This window comes from Podarcis raffonei, chromosome 13 (genome assembly GCF_027172205.1).
Source record: "Podarcis raffonei isolate rPodRaf1 chromosome 13, rPodRaf1.pri, whole genome shotgun sequence".
NCBI lineage: Eukaryota > Metazoa > Chordata > Lepidosauria > Squamata > Lacertidae > Podarcis > Podarcis raffonei.
Window position 1 is genome coordinate 9558419 of NC_070614.1, and position 19483 is coordinate 9577901.

The 19483-nt window shown below is 43.9% G+C and overlaps 1 protein-coding gene across 2 annotated transcripts in view; it reads right to left on the reverse strand.

The window, feature by feature from the left end:
* Nucleotides 1-16510, reverse strand: part of EIF2AK3 (eukaryotic translation initiation factor 2 alpha kinase 3) — a 42281-nt gene extending 25771 nt beyond the window's left edge. The window contains exons 1-3 of one of the 2 annotated variants that reach the window (XM_053363034.1): nucleotides 16047-16510; nucleotides 7733-7862; nucleotides 637-831 (exon numbers count right to left, since the gene is read on the reverse strand). In XM_053363034.1, coding sequence (XP_053219009.1) covers nucleotides 637-831; nucleotides 7733-7862; nucleotides 16047-16351 — 630 coding nt within the window. In that variant the 5' untranslated portion in view covers nucleotides 16352-16510. The remainder of the gene's footprint in view (nucleotides 1-636; nucleotides 832-7732; nucleotides 7863-16046) is intronic. The other variant, XM_053363033.1, reaches the window with a different exon arrangement.
* Between the last annotated feature and the right edge of the window lie 2973 nt (nucleotides 16511-19483).

Sequence of the window (19483 nt, forward strand, 5' to 3'; positions counted from 1 at the left end):
AATCATCTTTAAGCAGTAGCTAAGCAAGTGCATAGGGACGCGGGTGGCGCTGTGGGTTAAACCACAGAGCCTAGGACTTGCCAATCAGAAGGTCGGCGGTTTGAATCCCCGCGACGGGGTGAGCTCCCGTTACTCGGTCCCTGCTCCTGCCAACCTAGCAGTTCTAAAGCACGTCAAAGTGCAAGTAGATAAATAGGTACCGCTCCAGCGGGAAGGTAAACGGCGTTTCCGTGCGCTGCTCTGGTTCACCAGAAGTGGCTTAGTCATGCTGGCCACATGACCCGGAAGCTGTACGCCGGCTCCCTCGGCCAATAAAGCAAGATGAGCGCTGCAACCCCAGAGTCAGTCACGACTGGACCTAACGGTCAGGGGTCACTTTACCTTTACCCTAAGTAAGTGCATAAGTAGCCTCATCAATTTCAGTGAAGCTTACCTTTCTCCATCTGGGCTAAGTGAGAATGTCTTTCTGGGAAATTGGTAAATTTCCATATACATACAGCTTCTATTAAGAGTATGCAGCTGACAGCCAGATGTAAAATGGGCCAGTGCTATCTGGCGTTGAGCACATGATGTATTTTGATGTGCTCTCTTGGAAATATGTAAGAAAAAGTCTACCATCAGTAAGAACCTTTTTACCTTTCCTGAATATGAGCTCAGCCCATATGTTGTCAAGGACTTTCCTCCAACCAGGACAACATCATCTCCAAATTTGTATGATGATTCGAGAAGAGATTCCACAGTGAAAGGGACAGCTTCCATGCTTTCTCTGTCACGATCCCATTGAAAAAGGTCCCCATCCAAGGAAGGAATTATCATCTTATTCCCAAATACCTACAAAGCATTAGAACAGAAATACATATAATGGCAACCAGGACACAAACATATTTTTTATCAATTTTGGGGCACAATGCAATAATAATTTGCAGGTTAATCTTCATAGTTTGTCCTTTACATGTCTACTATACATTTTACATGTCTACTGTAAATTGTGAATATTCATTTTTAGCTACTTCCTCCACCTTTAGCTTGGCATGGATGGAAATGTCAGTTTGTGTGTTGTGTATTGGAATCTGCAATAGCTTTTATATGCATAGACATTCTCAATATTTATTTACATACCACTCAACAAGTGTTCTTTAGGCAGTTTACAGTAACAGTTAACACTATTTAGCAAACAAATAAAGCAAACATAAAATTTAAAGCAGAATAAATAAAAAAGCAGCAAAATAAAACCAAAGTAAAACTAGAAATGGAAAAAAAAACAATAGTGCAGAATCACAATGCCCTAAACATCTTTTAGGACTGAAAAGCCCACCCACAAGACAAAGCCACTTCTGAGCTGAAGAGGAGGTGGGGTTGTGGGCCCATGCCCTCCTCACGCCCTCAGGGGCTGATTCCCAGCCCCCCCCCCGCAAGAATGAGGGAATCCTCGGGTGCATCATCTCCCTGTTCAGCCAATCAGCTGGCCAGGGAGGTGTGGCCTAGGCTATTTATGGCCAGCAGGCCTGAGGAACGCCCTCTCTTTCCCCTTCCAGCTGACTCGGTTTCCCACCCCGCCCACCCTTAGTTTCTGCTCTGACCTTGCAATGGACTTCGGTTGGTCACCGTCAAGGGGCCTGGTAGGAATTTTTTCCACTTGGCAAATTGGCACCAGCCATTTGGTTTTTCGCCTACCTCGTAGCAAATCGTCACAACTTCTCGGCATTGGCGGTTAGGCATTGGTAGGGGTAGTGTTATGCAAATGGGGGGAGGAAGCGCCATCACCTTCCCCCAAAGCAAAGGGTAGCCCGGTAAAGGATTTGGGGGGGGGCGGGGTTGCCCTGTCCGAAGCCTATGGAGGTGTGGGCCTAAGGCACGCCCCCGAGCGGTGACCCTGGGGGAGCTCCTAGTTGATGTACATCAGCAAGAACCCCCCCCCTTTGGTGGTTAACCCTTACCGGCCTTCATGCAATTGGGCTGAAGCCGGTTAGCCGATAGGACCAATGCCTAAGCCAATACCGCTCAATTCCTGCAATCAATAAAGTTGTGGCCTTTTCCGCCCATTAACCTTAAACACTGTGTCCTGTGTCTTTATTTCCAAGGGGGGAGGGGGACTTGCCACGCAAAATAGCTGCTAGGTGAGCCTCTCTGACACCATTCATTTTGCAGAGGCACCCAGAGGAGGGAATATTTATTCATATTTCACCTCTCCCCATGTTGTTCAACATCTTTATAAATGACACTGATGAATGTATTGAGAGGATGCTTGTCAAATTTGCAGATGGCACCAAACTGGGAGGGGTAGTCAATGCTACTGAAGACAGAATCAGGATTCAATATGACCATAACAGATTGGAGAACTGCTCTCAAACTAACAAAACAAATTCAAATAGGGACAAATATAGGGTTCTACACATAGGGAATAAGAACCTGCTGCACAAATTTAACATGGAGGACACCTGGCTTGCCAGTAGTTCATGTGAAAAGGATCTAGGGAGTCTTAGTAGACAACAAGCTTAAAACAAGTTTAACAGTGTGATGCAGTAGCAAACAAGAACCCAACAAAACAAAACAAAACTAATGCTATTCTAGGCTGCATCAACAGAGGTATAGTGTATTGAACAAGGAAAGTAATAGTCCTGCTCTACTCTGCCATGGTCAGACCACACCTGGAGCGCTGTGTCCAGTTCTGGGCAGCACTATTTAAGAAGGGTATTGACAAGCTAGAATGTGTGCAAAGCAGAGCAGCCAAGATGATCAAGGGTCTGGAAATCAAGCCTTATGAGGAACGGTTGAGGGAAAAGAAGAGACTGAGCAGAGATAAGATAGTCATCAAATATCTAAAGGGCTGTCACATGGAGGATGGAACATACTTGTTTTCTCCTGCTCTGGAGGCTAGCTGGGTTAAGGGACTGTGACTAGCCCAACGTCACCCTATGATCTTCCTGAGTGAGTGGGGATTTGAATGCTGATCTGCCAAGTTCTAGTCTGACACACTAACCACTACACCACACTGCCTTCCTGGAGTCCTTCTGCTATGGGCAGCTTAGAGAAGCATCTGAAATATTTTCCTTGAAGCTTGAATTTGTTCTGCATTGTTTTATTTGATGTTTTAATGTGTTGTAAACCGCTTTGAGATTTAATAATAAAGTTTGCTGCAGTAAAGGCACCTGGACATTCCATTGTAGCGACTGTAACCTAGGTTTAAGGCACCATTTGCCAATTAGCTTATATATCTGATGCTGATCTTGGCCTCTTCCAGCAATTGTTCCCTAGGGGAGAGAGTTGTTAACAGTGTCTAAAGCAGGGGTAGCCAAGGTGGAGCCCTCTTCAAGTTGCTGGACTACAGCTTCCATCATCCCTCTAAACTGGCCATGCTGCTTGGGACTGATGGGAGTTGGCTACCCCGGTCTAAAGGAACTGGGAAGTTCCGTCTATCTTAGATAGTGGTGTGAGTGACTTCCTTTTAAAAATCTCTGCTTAAACTGCCATCTACATTCTTGGATGTTCAGATTTTAAAAAACAGAAACGAACGTTTATCATTGCGCATGCACAAAGTATGAGTATGTAGAACAGCTTTCTTATTTTGGGGCAGCCTCATTTCATATCAAAACAGAAAGGCACTTGACTATATGAATTAAATATAAGACAGAATTATAATGATTTCTGTTCAGTGAAGTTGAACAAATGAGGACTTAAATTGACAGTTCACAAGGCATATGTAAGTACCTTGTGATACCCTACATCCTTTGTATCAAGATAATTGGACATGACTGCCTGGATGACTCATTCTTGCATTAGATGAGATAATGCTTTAAGCAAAAAGGAAGAAGGGGGTGATGTCATTTCTTTACCTAACTTACATGCCTTTGCTGATTCTTACTGCCTCCCATGAAATCCCTTTCTACTTCCACATGATAGTACACATTATTTGAGCCTCTTCTTAATTCCACTGGGAGCCCATGCTCCCAATCTTTCTGGAGCATGTGGTGATCTCATCACTTGACTTATGCATACATCAACCAGAAGAGTCTGGTTTTAACTTCACTTTACTTCCCGAACTCTGAATTGTCTCCACTGGCATTGATTTCTGCTATCACAATCCTTCCTCAAGACCTTTGAGCCCTCCAATTTATAGTCTGGGTTTTCACCTGGGAGATTCCAGGTGAACTTTTTTTAATTATACATGGCAGGAATATCCCTATTTAGAATGTTCTAAAGCAGTATACAGTGGTACCTCAGGTTAAGTACTTAATTTGTTCCGGAGGTCCGTTCTTAACCTGAAACTGTTCTTAACCTGAAGCACGACTATAGCTAATGGGGCCTCCTGCTGTTGCCGTGCCGCCAGAAGCAAAGTTTTTAACCTGAAGCATGATTTCTGGGTTAGCGGAGTCTGTAACCTGAAGCGTATGTAACCTGAAGCGTATGTAACCCGAGGTACCACTGTAACCAGTTTTTTATTTCTATGTTCTCAAAAATTGTTGGTTCTTTGTTCTCATGCATAATGTGATTTTTCACTAATTTCTATTTATATAATCTTAGCTGTAATATCTGTTCAGCTGTTTTGTATTGGCCATCCCAGAATACCATACAGGTGCACTTTCTCTTACTGAGTGCTACAGGAAGCTTTGAACATGATCTGCAGTGGCAACTATAAGCAGACTGCTGTCTTTATGTGCAGGCTATGCATAGGCAGCCTAACATGGAATATGTATAATCTGTGTGTCCTTGACTGCTTTTAGGGATAAACCCTATAAATAGTGCAAGATAGGCATATCCCAACTGAAACTCATTGGCTTCTTTCTTGGTTTCATCTACAGACTTCCAGTTCTCCTACACTGCTTCTTTAGAAGATCTTGGTTTTTCCCCTTAGATATAAACTTTGTCTAGTGCTGGAATGTTGATTTAGTTGGTTAATGTACACCTGCTGATTCATTGGTTTGTGGCCAAAAATACCAAATAAGTAGATCACCTGATTACCTAGTTTGCAAAGGTACGGAAGACAAGAGGTCAGAACAACCCTAACTCCTGCTACCTTAGATTTTGAAAATTTAACCCTGTCTTGCCCACAGAGTACTCTGGTGAATTTGGTCACTTTTCTGTATAGTTATTTGCAGTTATTTGTAATCTACAAATTTAACTGTAATTAGGGTTCGCTCGTAAGGGACGCGGGTGGGTAAGGGACGCGGGTGGCGCTGTGGGTAAAAGCCTCAGCGCCTAGGACTTGCCGATCGAAAGGTGGGCGGTTCGAATCCCCACGGCGGGGTGCGCTCCCGTCGCTCGGTCCCAGCGCCTGCCAACCTAGCAGTTCGAAAGCACCCCCGGGTGCAAGTAGATAAATAGGGACCGCTTACTAGCGGGAAGGTAAACGGCGTTCCATGTGCTGCGCTGGCTTGCCAGATGCAGCTTGTCACGCTGGCCACGTGACCCGGAAGTGTCTGCGGACAGCGCTGGCTCCTGGCCTATAGAGTGAGATGAGCGCACAACCCTAGAGTCTGGCGAGACTGGCCTGTTCGGGCAAGGGTACCTTTACCTTTACCTTTTAGGGTTCGCTCTTCCTGTCCACTGTCTACGTGTTAGCCTGTGATTTCACTTAGGCTTGTTTTTTGCAGCGCTGCGCTTATGTTTGTGGGGAAGGAAGTGAGAGAAGAGTGATTCCTTCCTTTAGGGAAAAGGCAGGCTGGTCATTCGCCTTTCAAAAGCTGCATGATATGAGATTGGACTCTGATGTTCCTGAGAAAATCTTTAGGGATTCTTCTTAAGCTGCCCGTTGAGTCCCATCATGGGTCTCTGCAGGACCCCATGTGACACATATTCCCCAGGATGATGAGGAACTGTTACTGAGCATTCTTTGGGTTTGGTCAGTCAACCAGCTACAAATCCACTTACGAGTTATCTCATCCAGTCCACATTTTACCAGCTTCTCCACAAGAATAATACCCCACTCCCCAGTTTAAAAGGCCTGTTTAATTTGCCAAAGGCCTGGGAGAAGAGGAATGTTTTCCTCTGGTGCCTAAAGATATGTAAGGAAGGCGCCAGGTGAGCCTCCCTGGGGAGAATATGCTACAAATAGAGAGCCACCACAGAAAAGGAGCAGCAACAAATGGCAGAAACGCATATAGAAAACAAGTAACACAATCCCAGTGAACCAGGGTCTACAATAACGCTTTATCAGAAATATATTAAAAGCACTTGCAACCGTCTTTCACCTTTACTCCAGCTGGAGTAAATAAAACAATGGACAGAAAGAGGTGTGGCAATACAGGAAGATGAAATAGTCAGTAGCTATAGTATCTATGATAACAGGTCTGAGCAAGCAAGGATTCAGAATTAAAAACAAGGTTTGGAAGGTGAGAACGCAACTCAGTTCCCTACTTTGATCTGCAAAATGTTGTAATCACTAATTAAAGGTATTTTACCTCAGTATCAACTCATCTTAACTGAAAGATTAAGAATTAAGTAATTAAGATTAAGTACAAGAATTATTAATAATTTTTAAGGTGTGGGAATATGAATTAAGCAAAGGATAAATACTTCTCTTTCTTTCTTTTTCTTTCTTTCTTTCTCTCTCTCTCTCTCTCTCTCTCTCTCTCCAAGTTCAGACCAGCTGTTATAACCTTGGGTAATTATTTTGATATAGTACAACTTCATATTACTGCATTTCTAATTAAAAGTTAAACTCAAGTTACATTTCAGCTGAATGAACAATCTTTAAGAAAATGTTCAGTGTGTTCTACAAGATGGAAAATAGATTTTTACTCTGAGGGAAATACCACTGATTTCAATACAACTTCCATGTAAATATATACGGTCATGCAAGAATATTTTATAGTCAAATTTCGAAGACATGAAGTGTTTTAGAAGTGCATATTTCGATTGTTTCTTTGCTGCCAAATGGGTATAGGAATGCAGCCTAAATATATTTTCTTCCATAGGGTTATGGACTCTCAATGCTATTCAAAATTAAGATACTAACTAGCTTATTGGAGGATTGTCAACCAGTGTGACATTCAGTTCTGACAGTCTCTTAATGTTCAGGTCCCTAGAGAGGCACAGGGAAAAGCACTTTGACCTTTTTAATGCTGCCATGAATGGCCCTATTTGTTCTATTAATGGTCAGAAAAGGGAAGATTTGCAAAAGCAACTGAAGGAACTGCCAAAATGGCATTCTATGATAAGTAAGAAAAGTATTCATTTATACGCTGCCTTTTGGCCGAGAAACCCAATAGATTTACAATTTAAAGTATCAGAGTCAACAAATAATATCCCCCCCATGCCAACTTTAGGAATTGATGGAACAGGCTCTCTCCCCTGGCGTTCCTCACAGTCTTACTCAGAAGTAAGTCCAACACATTTCATTGGTGCTTACTTCCATGTATTTTTGTAATAAATTTATTGGATAGAAAATAAAAGAGTCAGATTAGGACAGGATCAAAGCCATAATTTCCCCACATTTTGTGTTTGGTACCAGAATGTTTAATATATGAGTGTTTGGTGTGTTTGGTACCAGAATATTTAATATATGAGTTTATATGGACACATTTGTGTGGTAAAGAGTAGTTTTAAAAATTAGAACACTGATATCCAAGTAAATACTAGTGAAGTTGATAACGTTTTTTCTGGTCCTTACAACAGATGCAAGAGTCAAGAGAGCTTTTTGCAAATCTTAACTTAAATGAAAACAGAAAAAGATATTAAACTAGTAATAAACGAACTAATATTTCAGAACAATGCAATAATGTATTTATCTTACCTCTGGTTTACTGAGGCTAGAGGAGACAAGAGAACCTGACCCCACATCCAGATCCCACTGCTTTCTACCTCTGTTCTCTGGGTCTAGAGCAGCAATCCGTCCATCCAAAGTGCTTATGATTATTAATGATCTGTAAATGGAAGACACATCCATAAGTCAGAACTAGAAATCACACTATTCCAGGGTTCATGTTTTTAAGACCCAAGACCCACTTAATGCCAACTTTTGACAGGAAACCAACATCAACCCCCCCCCCAAAAAGAAGAACCCAAAATAGTTTGACCCACTCTTAATAGAGGCATAACACATGTGGGATCATTTTCACATCATGCAGCCTGGTGATGTGCCCATCCGTGTGTTCCCTTGACACTTCCCCTCTTGGCTTATTAAAACATGCTGGTAATGGCTAGTTCGGTCCTATGTGGGATCAATGTGTTCTTGTGCGAGGGACTGGTCCCAGGCATCTTGAACAGGCAGCAATATGACTACTACTGAAAAAACCGACCTTGGAGCCCTTGCTTTGTGGCAATTATTGCCCAGTCATAAACACCCAATTTGAGGGGAAGATAATGAACAGCGTCATGGCAGGAAAGTTACAAGCACGATAAAACAGATTACCCAGACCAATTTAAGTCTGGGTTGAAGTCTGGTTATGGAACTGTATCAGGTTTGGTCTCTCTGAGAGATGTCCTTTATCAGGACGACAGCAGGAATGTGACTCTATTATGTCATCTTGGCTGCAAGTCCTTGAAGATCTGCTTCCTGTCTTGCTAGCCTTTCCCCACCTAACCTGGGAGGGTGGAGCCCTGACTGACTCCAGCTACAAAAGCTGTTGGACACTCTTGGGCTGGTTTAGAGTGTTTTGCTGAGGGGATGTTGAGTGTTGTTGTTGATATTAATTTTTGTATCTTTACATCTTCTTACGATTTATGTGGAAAATGTTTCAATTTGGTTGTCTACTTTTTAATGTGTTTTATCTATTGCCTGTGGCTTTTGCTATGTTTACAGTTAGGTAACCATTGTCATGTTGAAAGCATGGTTTTAACCATGGAAAGAGAGCGTACAAATAAAATTATTATTATGATAGCTCAGCCACTTTTGATACCACTGCCCATGGTATCTTGATGAACCAGCTCTGTGATGGGCACCAAGGGCACAGCATTACCATGATTTCAACCCTATCTTCAGGGTTGGTGTAATAGAATATCACTAGGTATTCAGCCCCCTAACAGTTGTGCTGTTGGGTGCCAATTTAGTACCTAAATAAAACCACTGGGATGAATAATTAGATTTCCATTTTTCTGTAGCAAGGAGAGGAACTGGGCCAGTTTCTGAAGCCTGATGACTAGATGAAGGCCAATGCAGTTTGAATCATAGCAAGACATAGGAGTTGTGGATGAGCAGTTTCTTTATCTATTCTCAATAATTTGTCAAGTCCCTGCTTCAGATGGGGTCATACTCCCACTGAAGGAGCCGGCTGGTAGTCTGGGGGTTCCCATGGTTTCATTTCTATCACTACAGTCCCTGGTGATGTGAGTGCCTTGGAGTGCCCTTTTCAGCTCTGCCTGGGTCATTTCTGGACTGTAATAGCCTGGACACTGCAATATGCTTCATGGGGTGTTCCCTCCAAAGCTTGCCTGGAAGCAGCAGTTCAACTGTTCACTGGGGAAGATATTGCCATCACGTTATGCTGCTGCTGAAAGAACTCCGCTGGCTGCCAATTAGCTAACAGACCTCCTACAGATACTCTTACATCAGGAGGTTTATTCCATGTACCATGCAGAACTTGGGATGTTTAATGTGGCAGCACCTATCCTTTGGAACTCTCTTCTGTTGCATATCAGGCAGCTGCTGTCTCTACTGACTTTTCAGCAGCTGTTGCAGAACTTTTTCTAACAAGATTTTTAAGTTGAGATTTTTATCCTGGCCTGCACAAGCACTGGATTAGAAATTGTTTTTCTTGTTAAATTGCCATAGGAAGCAATTCTTAAATGAAGTCAAATAATAAATAAACATTTCCTTCCCCATTTGCCACATATTTGTATTGGCACTGGATAATCTCTTGTCTTTTCAACCCCTTGGGGAGCGGGAACAAGAGCAAAGGCACAGCAAGATTAGTAGCAGGGCTGCAACCAAAGTAGGATATACTGTACTTTCACAGTACAATGCAAGTGGAACTGCAGTAGATCTAGATCCTCACAATTGTTAAGCAGTTGCATTGTACCTTACGCAAAGCACGTCCTGAATCTCATTGCTGCATGACATCCCTTCAACAAATGAGCCCTACTCACAAGCAGAGATTCGTCTCAGCAAAATTTTATAGTTTTAGACAAAGTTTCTTATTTTTAAAGATAACTCTTAATTATATCCCTGAACTCCAGTATGTTCAGAGTCCTCTTGAGCATCTCTTTGGAAAACCCTCAGTAGTCTAATACAGTGGTACCTCGGGTTACATACGCTTCAGGTTACATACGCTTCAAGTTACAGACTCCTCTAACCTCTCGGGTTAAGAACTTTGCTTCAGGATGAGAACAGAAATCATGCTCCGGCATCGTGGCAGCAGCAGGAGGCCCCATTAGCTAAAGTGGTGCTTCAGGTTAAGAACAGTTTCAGGTTAAGTACGGACCTCCGGAACAAAATAAGTACTTAACCCAAGGTACCACTGTAATAGTGGAATTTCTTTCATAAGCCATACCTTTAGACAAACAATTCTTTCCAGAGCCAAAAGGTAGTGCTTTTGTTTGAACAATTATAGTCACAAGACAAGTCCAGCCTTATCATGTTCAGGGCTGATGCCATGTTTATTTAGAACAGAAATAACTACCTCAAGCAGGAGTTAATTACTGCTATGTACTCTGGTTTCATATTAAGAATGTCAAACAGATATAGGAAGCTGGAACACATTAATAGCTGTATTATAGTGATTCTACACCACAACCCCATAATACTAAAAAATTACTAAATTGTGTGTTGTGTACAGTCGTACCTTGGTTCTCGAATGGAATCCATTCCAGAAGGCTGTTTGACTTCCGAAAACGTTCAGAAACCAAGGTGCGGCTTCCAATTGGCTGCAGAAATTTCCTGCACTCAATCGGAAGCCGTGTCAGATGTTCAGCTTCCAAAGAACGTTCACAAACCAAAACACTCACTTCCAGGTTTGTGGCATTCGGGAGCCAAAACGTTCCGAGTAACAAGGCGTTCGAGAACCAAGACACGACTGTACACATCTCAGATGTTAACAAACACTTAGGGTGAGTGAAGTATTTCTGATTTGACAATATATAATCTTAATTACTGATTCCAAATACTTGCAGATATTTGCCTACTTGGATGTCAGGACTTTATAAGGCATTTGACATTTGTTACCAACCAGTTTTCAGACATTTTTTTCCTAATATCATCACTGTACTATTACATTTTTTACTATTTGTACACCACTTTGTATTTCTTATGTAAGTGCCATTTATAAATATTTAAATATATTACACATATCCAATGTGCATTTCTGCACCTACAGGGTACTGCCATCTTCATTTATTATGAACCCCAGCCTGCCCCCTTTCTATGACCTCTCATGCAATTAAGAGATACTGACCTGTAAGTCCCATTGCCTTCAAAAAGGCTTACTGTATGTGTATGAGGTTGCAGCCTAAGCCTTTCATACGGTTGAGGCTGCAATCCTATGCTAACTTACCCAAGAGTAAGCTCCACTAAACAAAGGATATAATAATTATGAGTAAACATGCACAGGATTCCATGAAGCAAGCTGATGTGGGGCGTCACTCTGAAAGGAGAAGCTAGCAGCAATACAAGCGAGGTCGGTTGGGGGCTGCATCTCCTGCTGCCTGACCCCCAACAGCAGCCACCACTCACCACACCATCATGCCTCCCCACACACAGGTGGAGCTGGTGCCCCCGCAGCCACTTCCTGCTCAGCACCCAGCCGTCCCCACTGCCGGGGGCTTACTGCTCACCACTGCCGGACACTTGCTGCCTCCTGCTCCTCAATCCCAGCAGCTGCAGCAGAGCACTTATGGGTGGTGGTTCACTCCCCTACTCACCCCCTGGGTCATCTTCCTCCTCCTTGCCCTCTTCAGGGCAGCCCAGGCGTGAGTAAAGGAGTGTGCCACTGCAGACAGGGCTGAGGAGCAGGAGGCAGCAAGCACCAGCAACAGTGAGTGCCTGGCAGTGATGAGTGCCAGGTGCCAAGCAGCAGCAAGGGGCAGGAGGTGGTGGGCAGTGCCAGGGGTTTTGCCAATAGGATTGTTTCATAAGATTCATGAATATGCAATATGGTACAGTTTTATTTGTTAAGCTATAAATAATTTTAATGCTGTTAAAAGCCATAAAATAAGGGGCTGGCAGAAATGACTGGCAGAATCCGAGACCAGGGGAGAGAGACAGCGGAAGAAGATTGGAAGAAATTCAAGGACTATCTTAAGAAATATTGTAAAATTAATGAATGTTAGAATGACGTTGGCTTAGAAACTATATGGTTTCTAGCTGTAATGGATAAGTAAAAAGAAAAGAGAGACTAAAAATTAATTGAAAAATAAGGGATAGGATTTGCTGAACTAATAAATTAGAAATTGGAATACAGAAAGGGGAGGTATGAGGAAGTCGGGGAAGTAAGTTATAAGAAAATAAGGGATTGAAATTATACTTGTTTTTATTTTTGTTTGTTTGTATTATTGTATTGTTATGTTTTGTTTTTATAAAATGTTTGAAACTTTAATAAAAAAAATTTTAAAAGCCATAAAATAAGATTAAGTCTAACCAGCAAATAGTTTGTACAGTACTTTGATTTTTCACAAACCACTTTTTCTGCAGCTTCATATTTTATAAAAATGTCGTATCTCTAGCCTTAACTGGCTTGTGGAGCCAGCAGAGTCAACAGGCTACTACTGAAGCCCAGGGGATGTCGCTGACCCAGAGTTCAGGCTGGGGGTACAGAAGCTAATGCATAGGAGACTGAGGCCCTTGGGTTGAGACATCTCAAGTACCTTAAAATCAATTATAGCACTGGGGGCAGGGTGTGTGTGTCAGGCCTCCAGAATACTCATTTCCCCTTGTCCCTTTAAACCTCTCTCAATCACCCTATTGCTTTCGCCACATCTGCTTTTGGTCTGTCCCACTGTCCTATCTTCTGGCCACTGAATTCACTTTCAAAGGTGTGGAAAGAAAAAGAGTGCTTTGTGGGTGTTCAATGGTGTGGATGGTGATGTTGTACAAATATAAGGAAATGAGAGCTTTGGGATGGGAAAAGGGTAAATTTGATTTTTGGACATAACAGTACTGAACTTAAGACAAAGAAGAATCCAAGCAGATCAAAAGAAGCAGATGCAAGTGTCAGATTGTACAGTATGAATAATAATCTGAGACAGAGAGGTGGATAGCATATAGGCTGTACTGAAAGCAGGTGGATGACTATTTAACGGTAGTTGCTTCAAAAGTAAGTCTGCATAGGAATGAGCTATAAGGACTTTTTAGTGGCTGTGCAGTGGCTTGCATACACAAGATTCTTCAAATCATACCACTACCAGAGGCATGCAAATATTACAGTCGCAAAGTACTGTGATCATGGTTTAAACATTTTAATGCCTCTGGAGGTTTCAGCACAAGCATGGACTTTCCAAAATCTACCTTTGGGCTAAGTGATGACTAAAGTAACATTATCTTCAACTTCAACATACAGTGCAGTACTCATTTGCCATCACCCTCAATGGATCTACTGGGAAACTATTCACTTAACACTTTCGTTACTGGTGTGATCAAATGTATAGTTTGCCAAATATAACATACAACATAAGGAATGTACCAATACAGGGCACGAAGGAACAATCTCACTAAACTATACAAGTTCTCAGAAACAGGAAGACAGTGCATTGAATGCTGTAAGCATCACACATACTTTTGTATCTTTGCAAATAGGTCCACATAAGAAGGCAGATTTGTCTCCTAACACACACAGAGGTAGGTAGGAAAGATGAAAAATACCACCCTTTGAGATTACAATGCTTAGAGAAAATTATATCCATCCCTGAACACAACATGTGGGCAAGTAACAGCCCATGCAGGGACCCAAGCTGCCCCAACTGCCAAAATTTTGCGTGACTGCAATAAAGAAAGTGCATTCAAAGGGCACTTCTTTTCCTGCTGGAGAGGCCACAGGCCTGCTAGTCTCCACCCCAGCAAGGAAAAACCATGTTTGTGTGTATATGAGCAATCATGCACATGTCCAAGGCACGCTCACCATCACCTCAGGCCACACCCACTGGGCATGCAACCCCAAGCACCTATCCCACAGCTCAAGGGCCAAAGAAAAGCCCACCTGTGGCTTTTCCAGCAGTCTGGTTTGCACAAACACAAGGCTCTCCCGTCAACTCGCACGGAAATGGCCACCAACAGAAGTGGGGCGACGAAGCCCCCAAACCCTATCAAGTTGTAGCGCAGTGAGAACAGGATGGTGGAGTTTTGATGTGTTGTGTTTCAACTTGAAACAAATAAATAATAAAAAGGATGGTGGACCAGAAGCAGGTTGTTCTTATACTCAGGGTATTGCTGGTGAGTCAGGTGAGCATTTCAAACCAGGGAAGGGTTACTGAGATGAATACCTTGAGCCAGTCAATTTCACACTTAGCCCACCTCAATGCTGTGTTAACTGCAGGAACACAAAAACGAAGTTGGGGGGGCAAGGTTGCAGAAGAACCATGTGTGGGAGGGGCAGGGGGGGTTCTTGCTTCCTTTTGTTCTTGTTATTAATCTGATTTGAACTGATTTTATAATGAAATGATTTTAGAATGTTGTATCATTTTACTGTTGTTAGCCGCTCTGAGCCCGGCTTCGGGTGGGGAGGGCGGGATATAAATGTTTAAAAATTATTATTATTATTATTATGCATTTCATTTTTTATACTGCATTGTTATGCTGTGAACCGCCCTGAGGTCTGCGGATGAAGGGCTGCGTACAAATTTAATAAATAATAATAATAATAATAATTCTTGGGAGAAGCAAATAAGAAAAACCCAAGACATTATAAAGCCCCTCTTCTAGTTGTATTCCTGCATCATGAAGGGCACTTGGGACAAGAGCGAGATGATTGTCAACAACAACAACAAGCAAGAAGAAATACCGACAAAAGAAGAATGGAGGATGAAACTGATGGACTCTGCAGAATTAGACAAATTAACAGGAAGAATTCGAAACCTGCGGGACCAGATTCACAGAAGACTGGCATAAATTTACAGACTATTTCCCCCCCCCCATTAATTTGTTTTTATTAAATATTTTCTTGTTTTACAGAAGTATGTGTAATGTCTCTCGTATTTTTTCCATGTAACATTTTTACAAATCAGTTTCATTTCTTGAGACATTGGGGGGGAAGGAATTTACGGACTTTGAAAAGTAATTATGACGATCAGATTACGCTCGCAGGTTTGCAAGAAGTTTTGTAAGGTGAATTATAGCAAAAATGGCAAAGAGGAGAATTATTAGTTAAGATAACTAAAGGCAATATGAATTTAAGAAATGCAGAAGAAGCGGTAAGAATGGTGGATCATCAGAGGTGCTGATGGAAGGCCAAAAAGATTGTATAAGAAGTGAAGTTTTGTTGTATGTATGTATTGATCTTTATTACGGCCATTGGCCCATCACACGACAGTTTCCCATACCAACATAATGTACTTCAACCTCCAAATTTAAAACCGCCAAGACTTACAAAAAACAGACAAGAACCAAAGCAAAACAAAACAAAAGACCAACATCATACATTACAATAAATTTGTAACATAAACATCGCCCTCTACTCATAAATTAGTAGAAGACATCAATGGTGATATCACCTAATTACATCCTAAAACATAGATCATAGTTTAAAGAGATTATCCCAGCCGCACAGGAGTCCGTTTCTCTTCTTTAGGGATAGGGCGCTGATCAAGAATCTGGCAACCATGAGTGATCTTAGGGGGTCATCATCATTTAATAGATATCTCAGTTTGGCTTCATTCGTATCATCGGCAATTCCCTTTAGATATTGAGCAAGAAACTTGCTCCTGGCCGATGAGTGAAAAGCACAATCAAAAATTATGTGATGCAACGATTCCGGTGCCCCACAATTACAATCACATAAGAGCGTTGTATGTATGATAATATGTTAAAATTAATAAAAAATTATTAAAAAACAACAGGAGACTGGCAACAACAACAACAGGAGCCTGGCCCGTGGCTAGCGATGGAGGAGAGAGCAGGGATCGCGGAAGCAAGGCAACCGGATCCAGGCCTCTGCCGAGGTCTCCGCCGCGCTCCGGTGCCTCACCTGCAGCTGCCGCCCCGCGCGGGCGTTTCCGCGCCTTCCTCCTCCTGCTCCCCGGAGGTGAAGGCCGCCGTTTGGGCCACTTCGCCGCCGGCCTCATCGTCCTCCACCGTCACGTCGGCCGCCAAGGGGAGCGCGGCGGCGGCGGCCCCGCCGAGCCCTAGCCCGGGCCGGCTGTCCTCATCCAGGAACGCCGCCGCCGCTGCCGACCCCCTCACGGGGACGCAGAGCGGCAGCAGCCACAGGAGCACCAGGGCGGCGGCGGCGGGAAGAAGAGGCCGAGCGCTCGGGCCTCGCGGCCCTGGCATGGAGCGGCCCTCCCCGCTCCGGTCGCCTCAGCAACACCGTTACGCTCCGGGCATAGGAAGCCAGACCCGCCGCCGAAAAGGGCTCGGTCGGTTTTACCTCAGAAGCCGGAGCTCGCCACTGCGCACGCGCGAGCGACGCAACGCAACTTGCCTACACACACACGCATACCACCCGCCAGCCCGCCTTTAACCAATCCCCGCCTCTTCCTCGGCCACGTTACCAGAGCGCTTTGTTTCACAGAAACCGAGCTCGCTGTTTTTTCCCCCCTTCAGCCTTCGGTTTCATTAGTGAGGAAAGCTGTCGTTTTTGCGCGACCATCCAATCGGAGGTGCGGACGCCTTTTGTTCCCGCCCCCAGAGCGGAAAAGGAGAAGCGACGCGCGATGTTTTGTCAACACGGTTCGATCCGAGCCAATGGCAGGGACAACGACACAAATCTCTCCCGCCAATTAAAAGAGCTCACTTTCCCATGTTTCCCTATGGTTGGTTTAAGTAACATGACCGCCCCGCCCCCTCTGCTATTGGCTTTCCGCGCTCTGATTGGAGTGCGGTGGCGGTTGGTGGAGCTCAGCGACTGGCTGCTGCTTTTTTCCCGCCCCTTCCTGATTGGGCAACGCCAATGCTTCCTACGTGGCCGATTCTGAATGTGGACCACGCTCCCCAGTGCCCCAGGGCGTCAAGGGAGTTCGCGTCTTAAAGGGGCCGCAGCAGTAGAGCGCTTAGCCATGCTGGTTTTTGCAAAGGGGAAAAGCATCGCGAATGTGCCTTGTGGAATCTGAAGGCTTCTTTCGCACACGCCCAAGGCAGCAGCTGAGAATATATAATAAATAATAACAATGATGATGTGCTACATTACATGAACATTAATCCCAGCAGCAAAAATAAAAAATTAACTGCCCTGTTTTATCATTAGGCCAGGTAGAATGAGACTTTGGGGACTCCTGAATGCACAGTGTGGTGGTGGCCTACACTTTGGAACTCCCTGCGTGTTATGTACTGAGTTGAATAGGATCCAAAATGCAGCAGTCTGATTGGTCCTACAACAAGAGGATCAAGAATGCAGCAGTCTGGTAGGTCTACAACAAGAGGATCAAGAATGCAGCAGTCTGATTGGTCCTACAACAAGAGGATTCAGAATGCAGCAGTCTGATTGGTCCTAGAACAATAGGATCAAGAATGCAGCAGTCTGATTGGTCCGAGAACAATAGGATCAAGAATGCAGCAGTCTGATTGGTCCGCAGGAGCCACCCAATCCAGCTCCTGGGGGAAGTGAATCCGCAACCTGATTGGTCTACAGGAGAATTCTGGAATTAGCCGATCACGTGGGGCCTATTGTGTTAATAATGTATATACAGCTGACACTTTGGGGGAACTTGCATTCCTCACTTGTATGAGCTGAATAAAGAGCATGAAATCCACACTCGACTCTGAGTATATTTCACTGCCTATTGAGATCAAGCAGGCATTTTGCTGAAAACAATCCTGATTAGACAAGCACACCCAGATACTTAGGTAACTTTAATCCGTTTTAGTATTTTAACTTGTGTATGTTTTAAAGTACTGCTGATTCCCCCCCCCCTAATTTTTATTGGGGGTTTTTGTAAATCATTTTAAGATATATATAAATATCAGTATTACAACTGAGGAATTTTATTAAATAAATAAATAAATAAATAAATGGCGATGACTACCACTTCAAGAGCTACATTCACATTTTTGATAGACACTGGAACATTTCCTGGAATTGGGGGGGGGGGGGGATTGCAGAGAATGGGGTAGAGCAAGAACCTTTCTCTCCATTGCATTTGACAAGAAAGAATAAAGTGTTATGTATGTTGCGGGAGCGGGGCAGTCAAAAAATAAAACTGAAAACCCAGCAACTGCTGCCTCGAGTTGCACAGTCGGCTCTATACCGCCTTAATATTCCGCTGCAGTCAAATGTATAAAATCAGTCCTGCACTCCTAAGTTTCCACAGGTCGCTTTGTTCTGCTCTCATCTGCTTAAAGGTAAAGGGACCCGTGAACATTAGGTCCAGTCGTGGCCGACTCTGGGGTTGTGGCACTCATCTCGCTTTACTGGCTGAGGGAGCCGGCGTACAGCTTCCGGGTCATGTGGCCAGCATGACTAAGCCGCTTCTGGGAAACCAGAGCAGCACATGGAAATGCCGTTTACCTTCCCGCCGGAGCGGTTCCTATTTATCTACTTGCACTTTGACGTGCTTTCGAACTGCTAGGTTGGCAGGAGCAGGGACCGAGCAACAGGAGCTCACCCTGTTGCAGGGATTCGAACCGCAGACCTTCTGATCGGCAAGTCCTAGGCTCTGTGGTTTAACCCACAGCGCCACCTGCATCCCTAAAGTTGCAGGTAGGTAAAGGTAATGGTACCCCTGCCTGTACGGGCCAGTCTTGCCAGACTCTAGGGTTGTGCGCTCATCTCACTCTATAGGCCGGGAGCCAGCGCTGTCCGCAGACACTTCCGGGTCACGTGGCCAGCGTGACAAGCTGCATCTGGCGAACCAGAGCAGCACACGGAACGCCGTTTATCTTCCCGCTGGTAAGCGGTCCCTATTTATCTACTTGCACCCAAAGATGCTTTTGAACTGCTAGGTTGGCAGGCGCTGGGACCGAACGACGGGAGCGCACCCCGCCGCGGGGATTCGAACCGCCGAACTTTCGATCGGCAAGTCCTAGGCGCTGAGGCTTTAACCCACAGCCAGCAATTCAGAAGTGTGCATGTACATGAAAGCTCATACCAAGAACAAACTTAGTTGGTTTCTAAGGTGCTACTGGACATTATGTAGGAACAGCCTCTGTATAAGGAAGTTCCATTGAAAAACTGCCCCAAGACGTAAAATAATAAATAACAAATAAAGTAAAACAATTTTTTTAAAAACCTGAATAACCAACACAAAACTTCTATCTAGCACGTCTGAATCATACGGGCGTTGTCATGGGAGGGGTGTTTCAATTATCAAGGCTAAACTGTCAAGCCCCACCCCACCCCACCCCGCCCCGCTGCTATTTTGCTATTGCCAGGAGGAGCAAAATTGTAAGTCTAATGAAAGGCAGTATATATAATTGGAATATTGTTTTTGAATAATGATATTGGAAAACTGCTACATTTAGTTACAA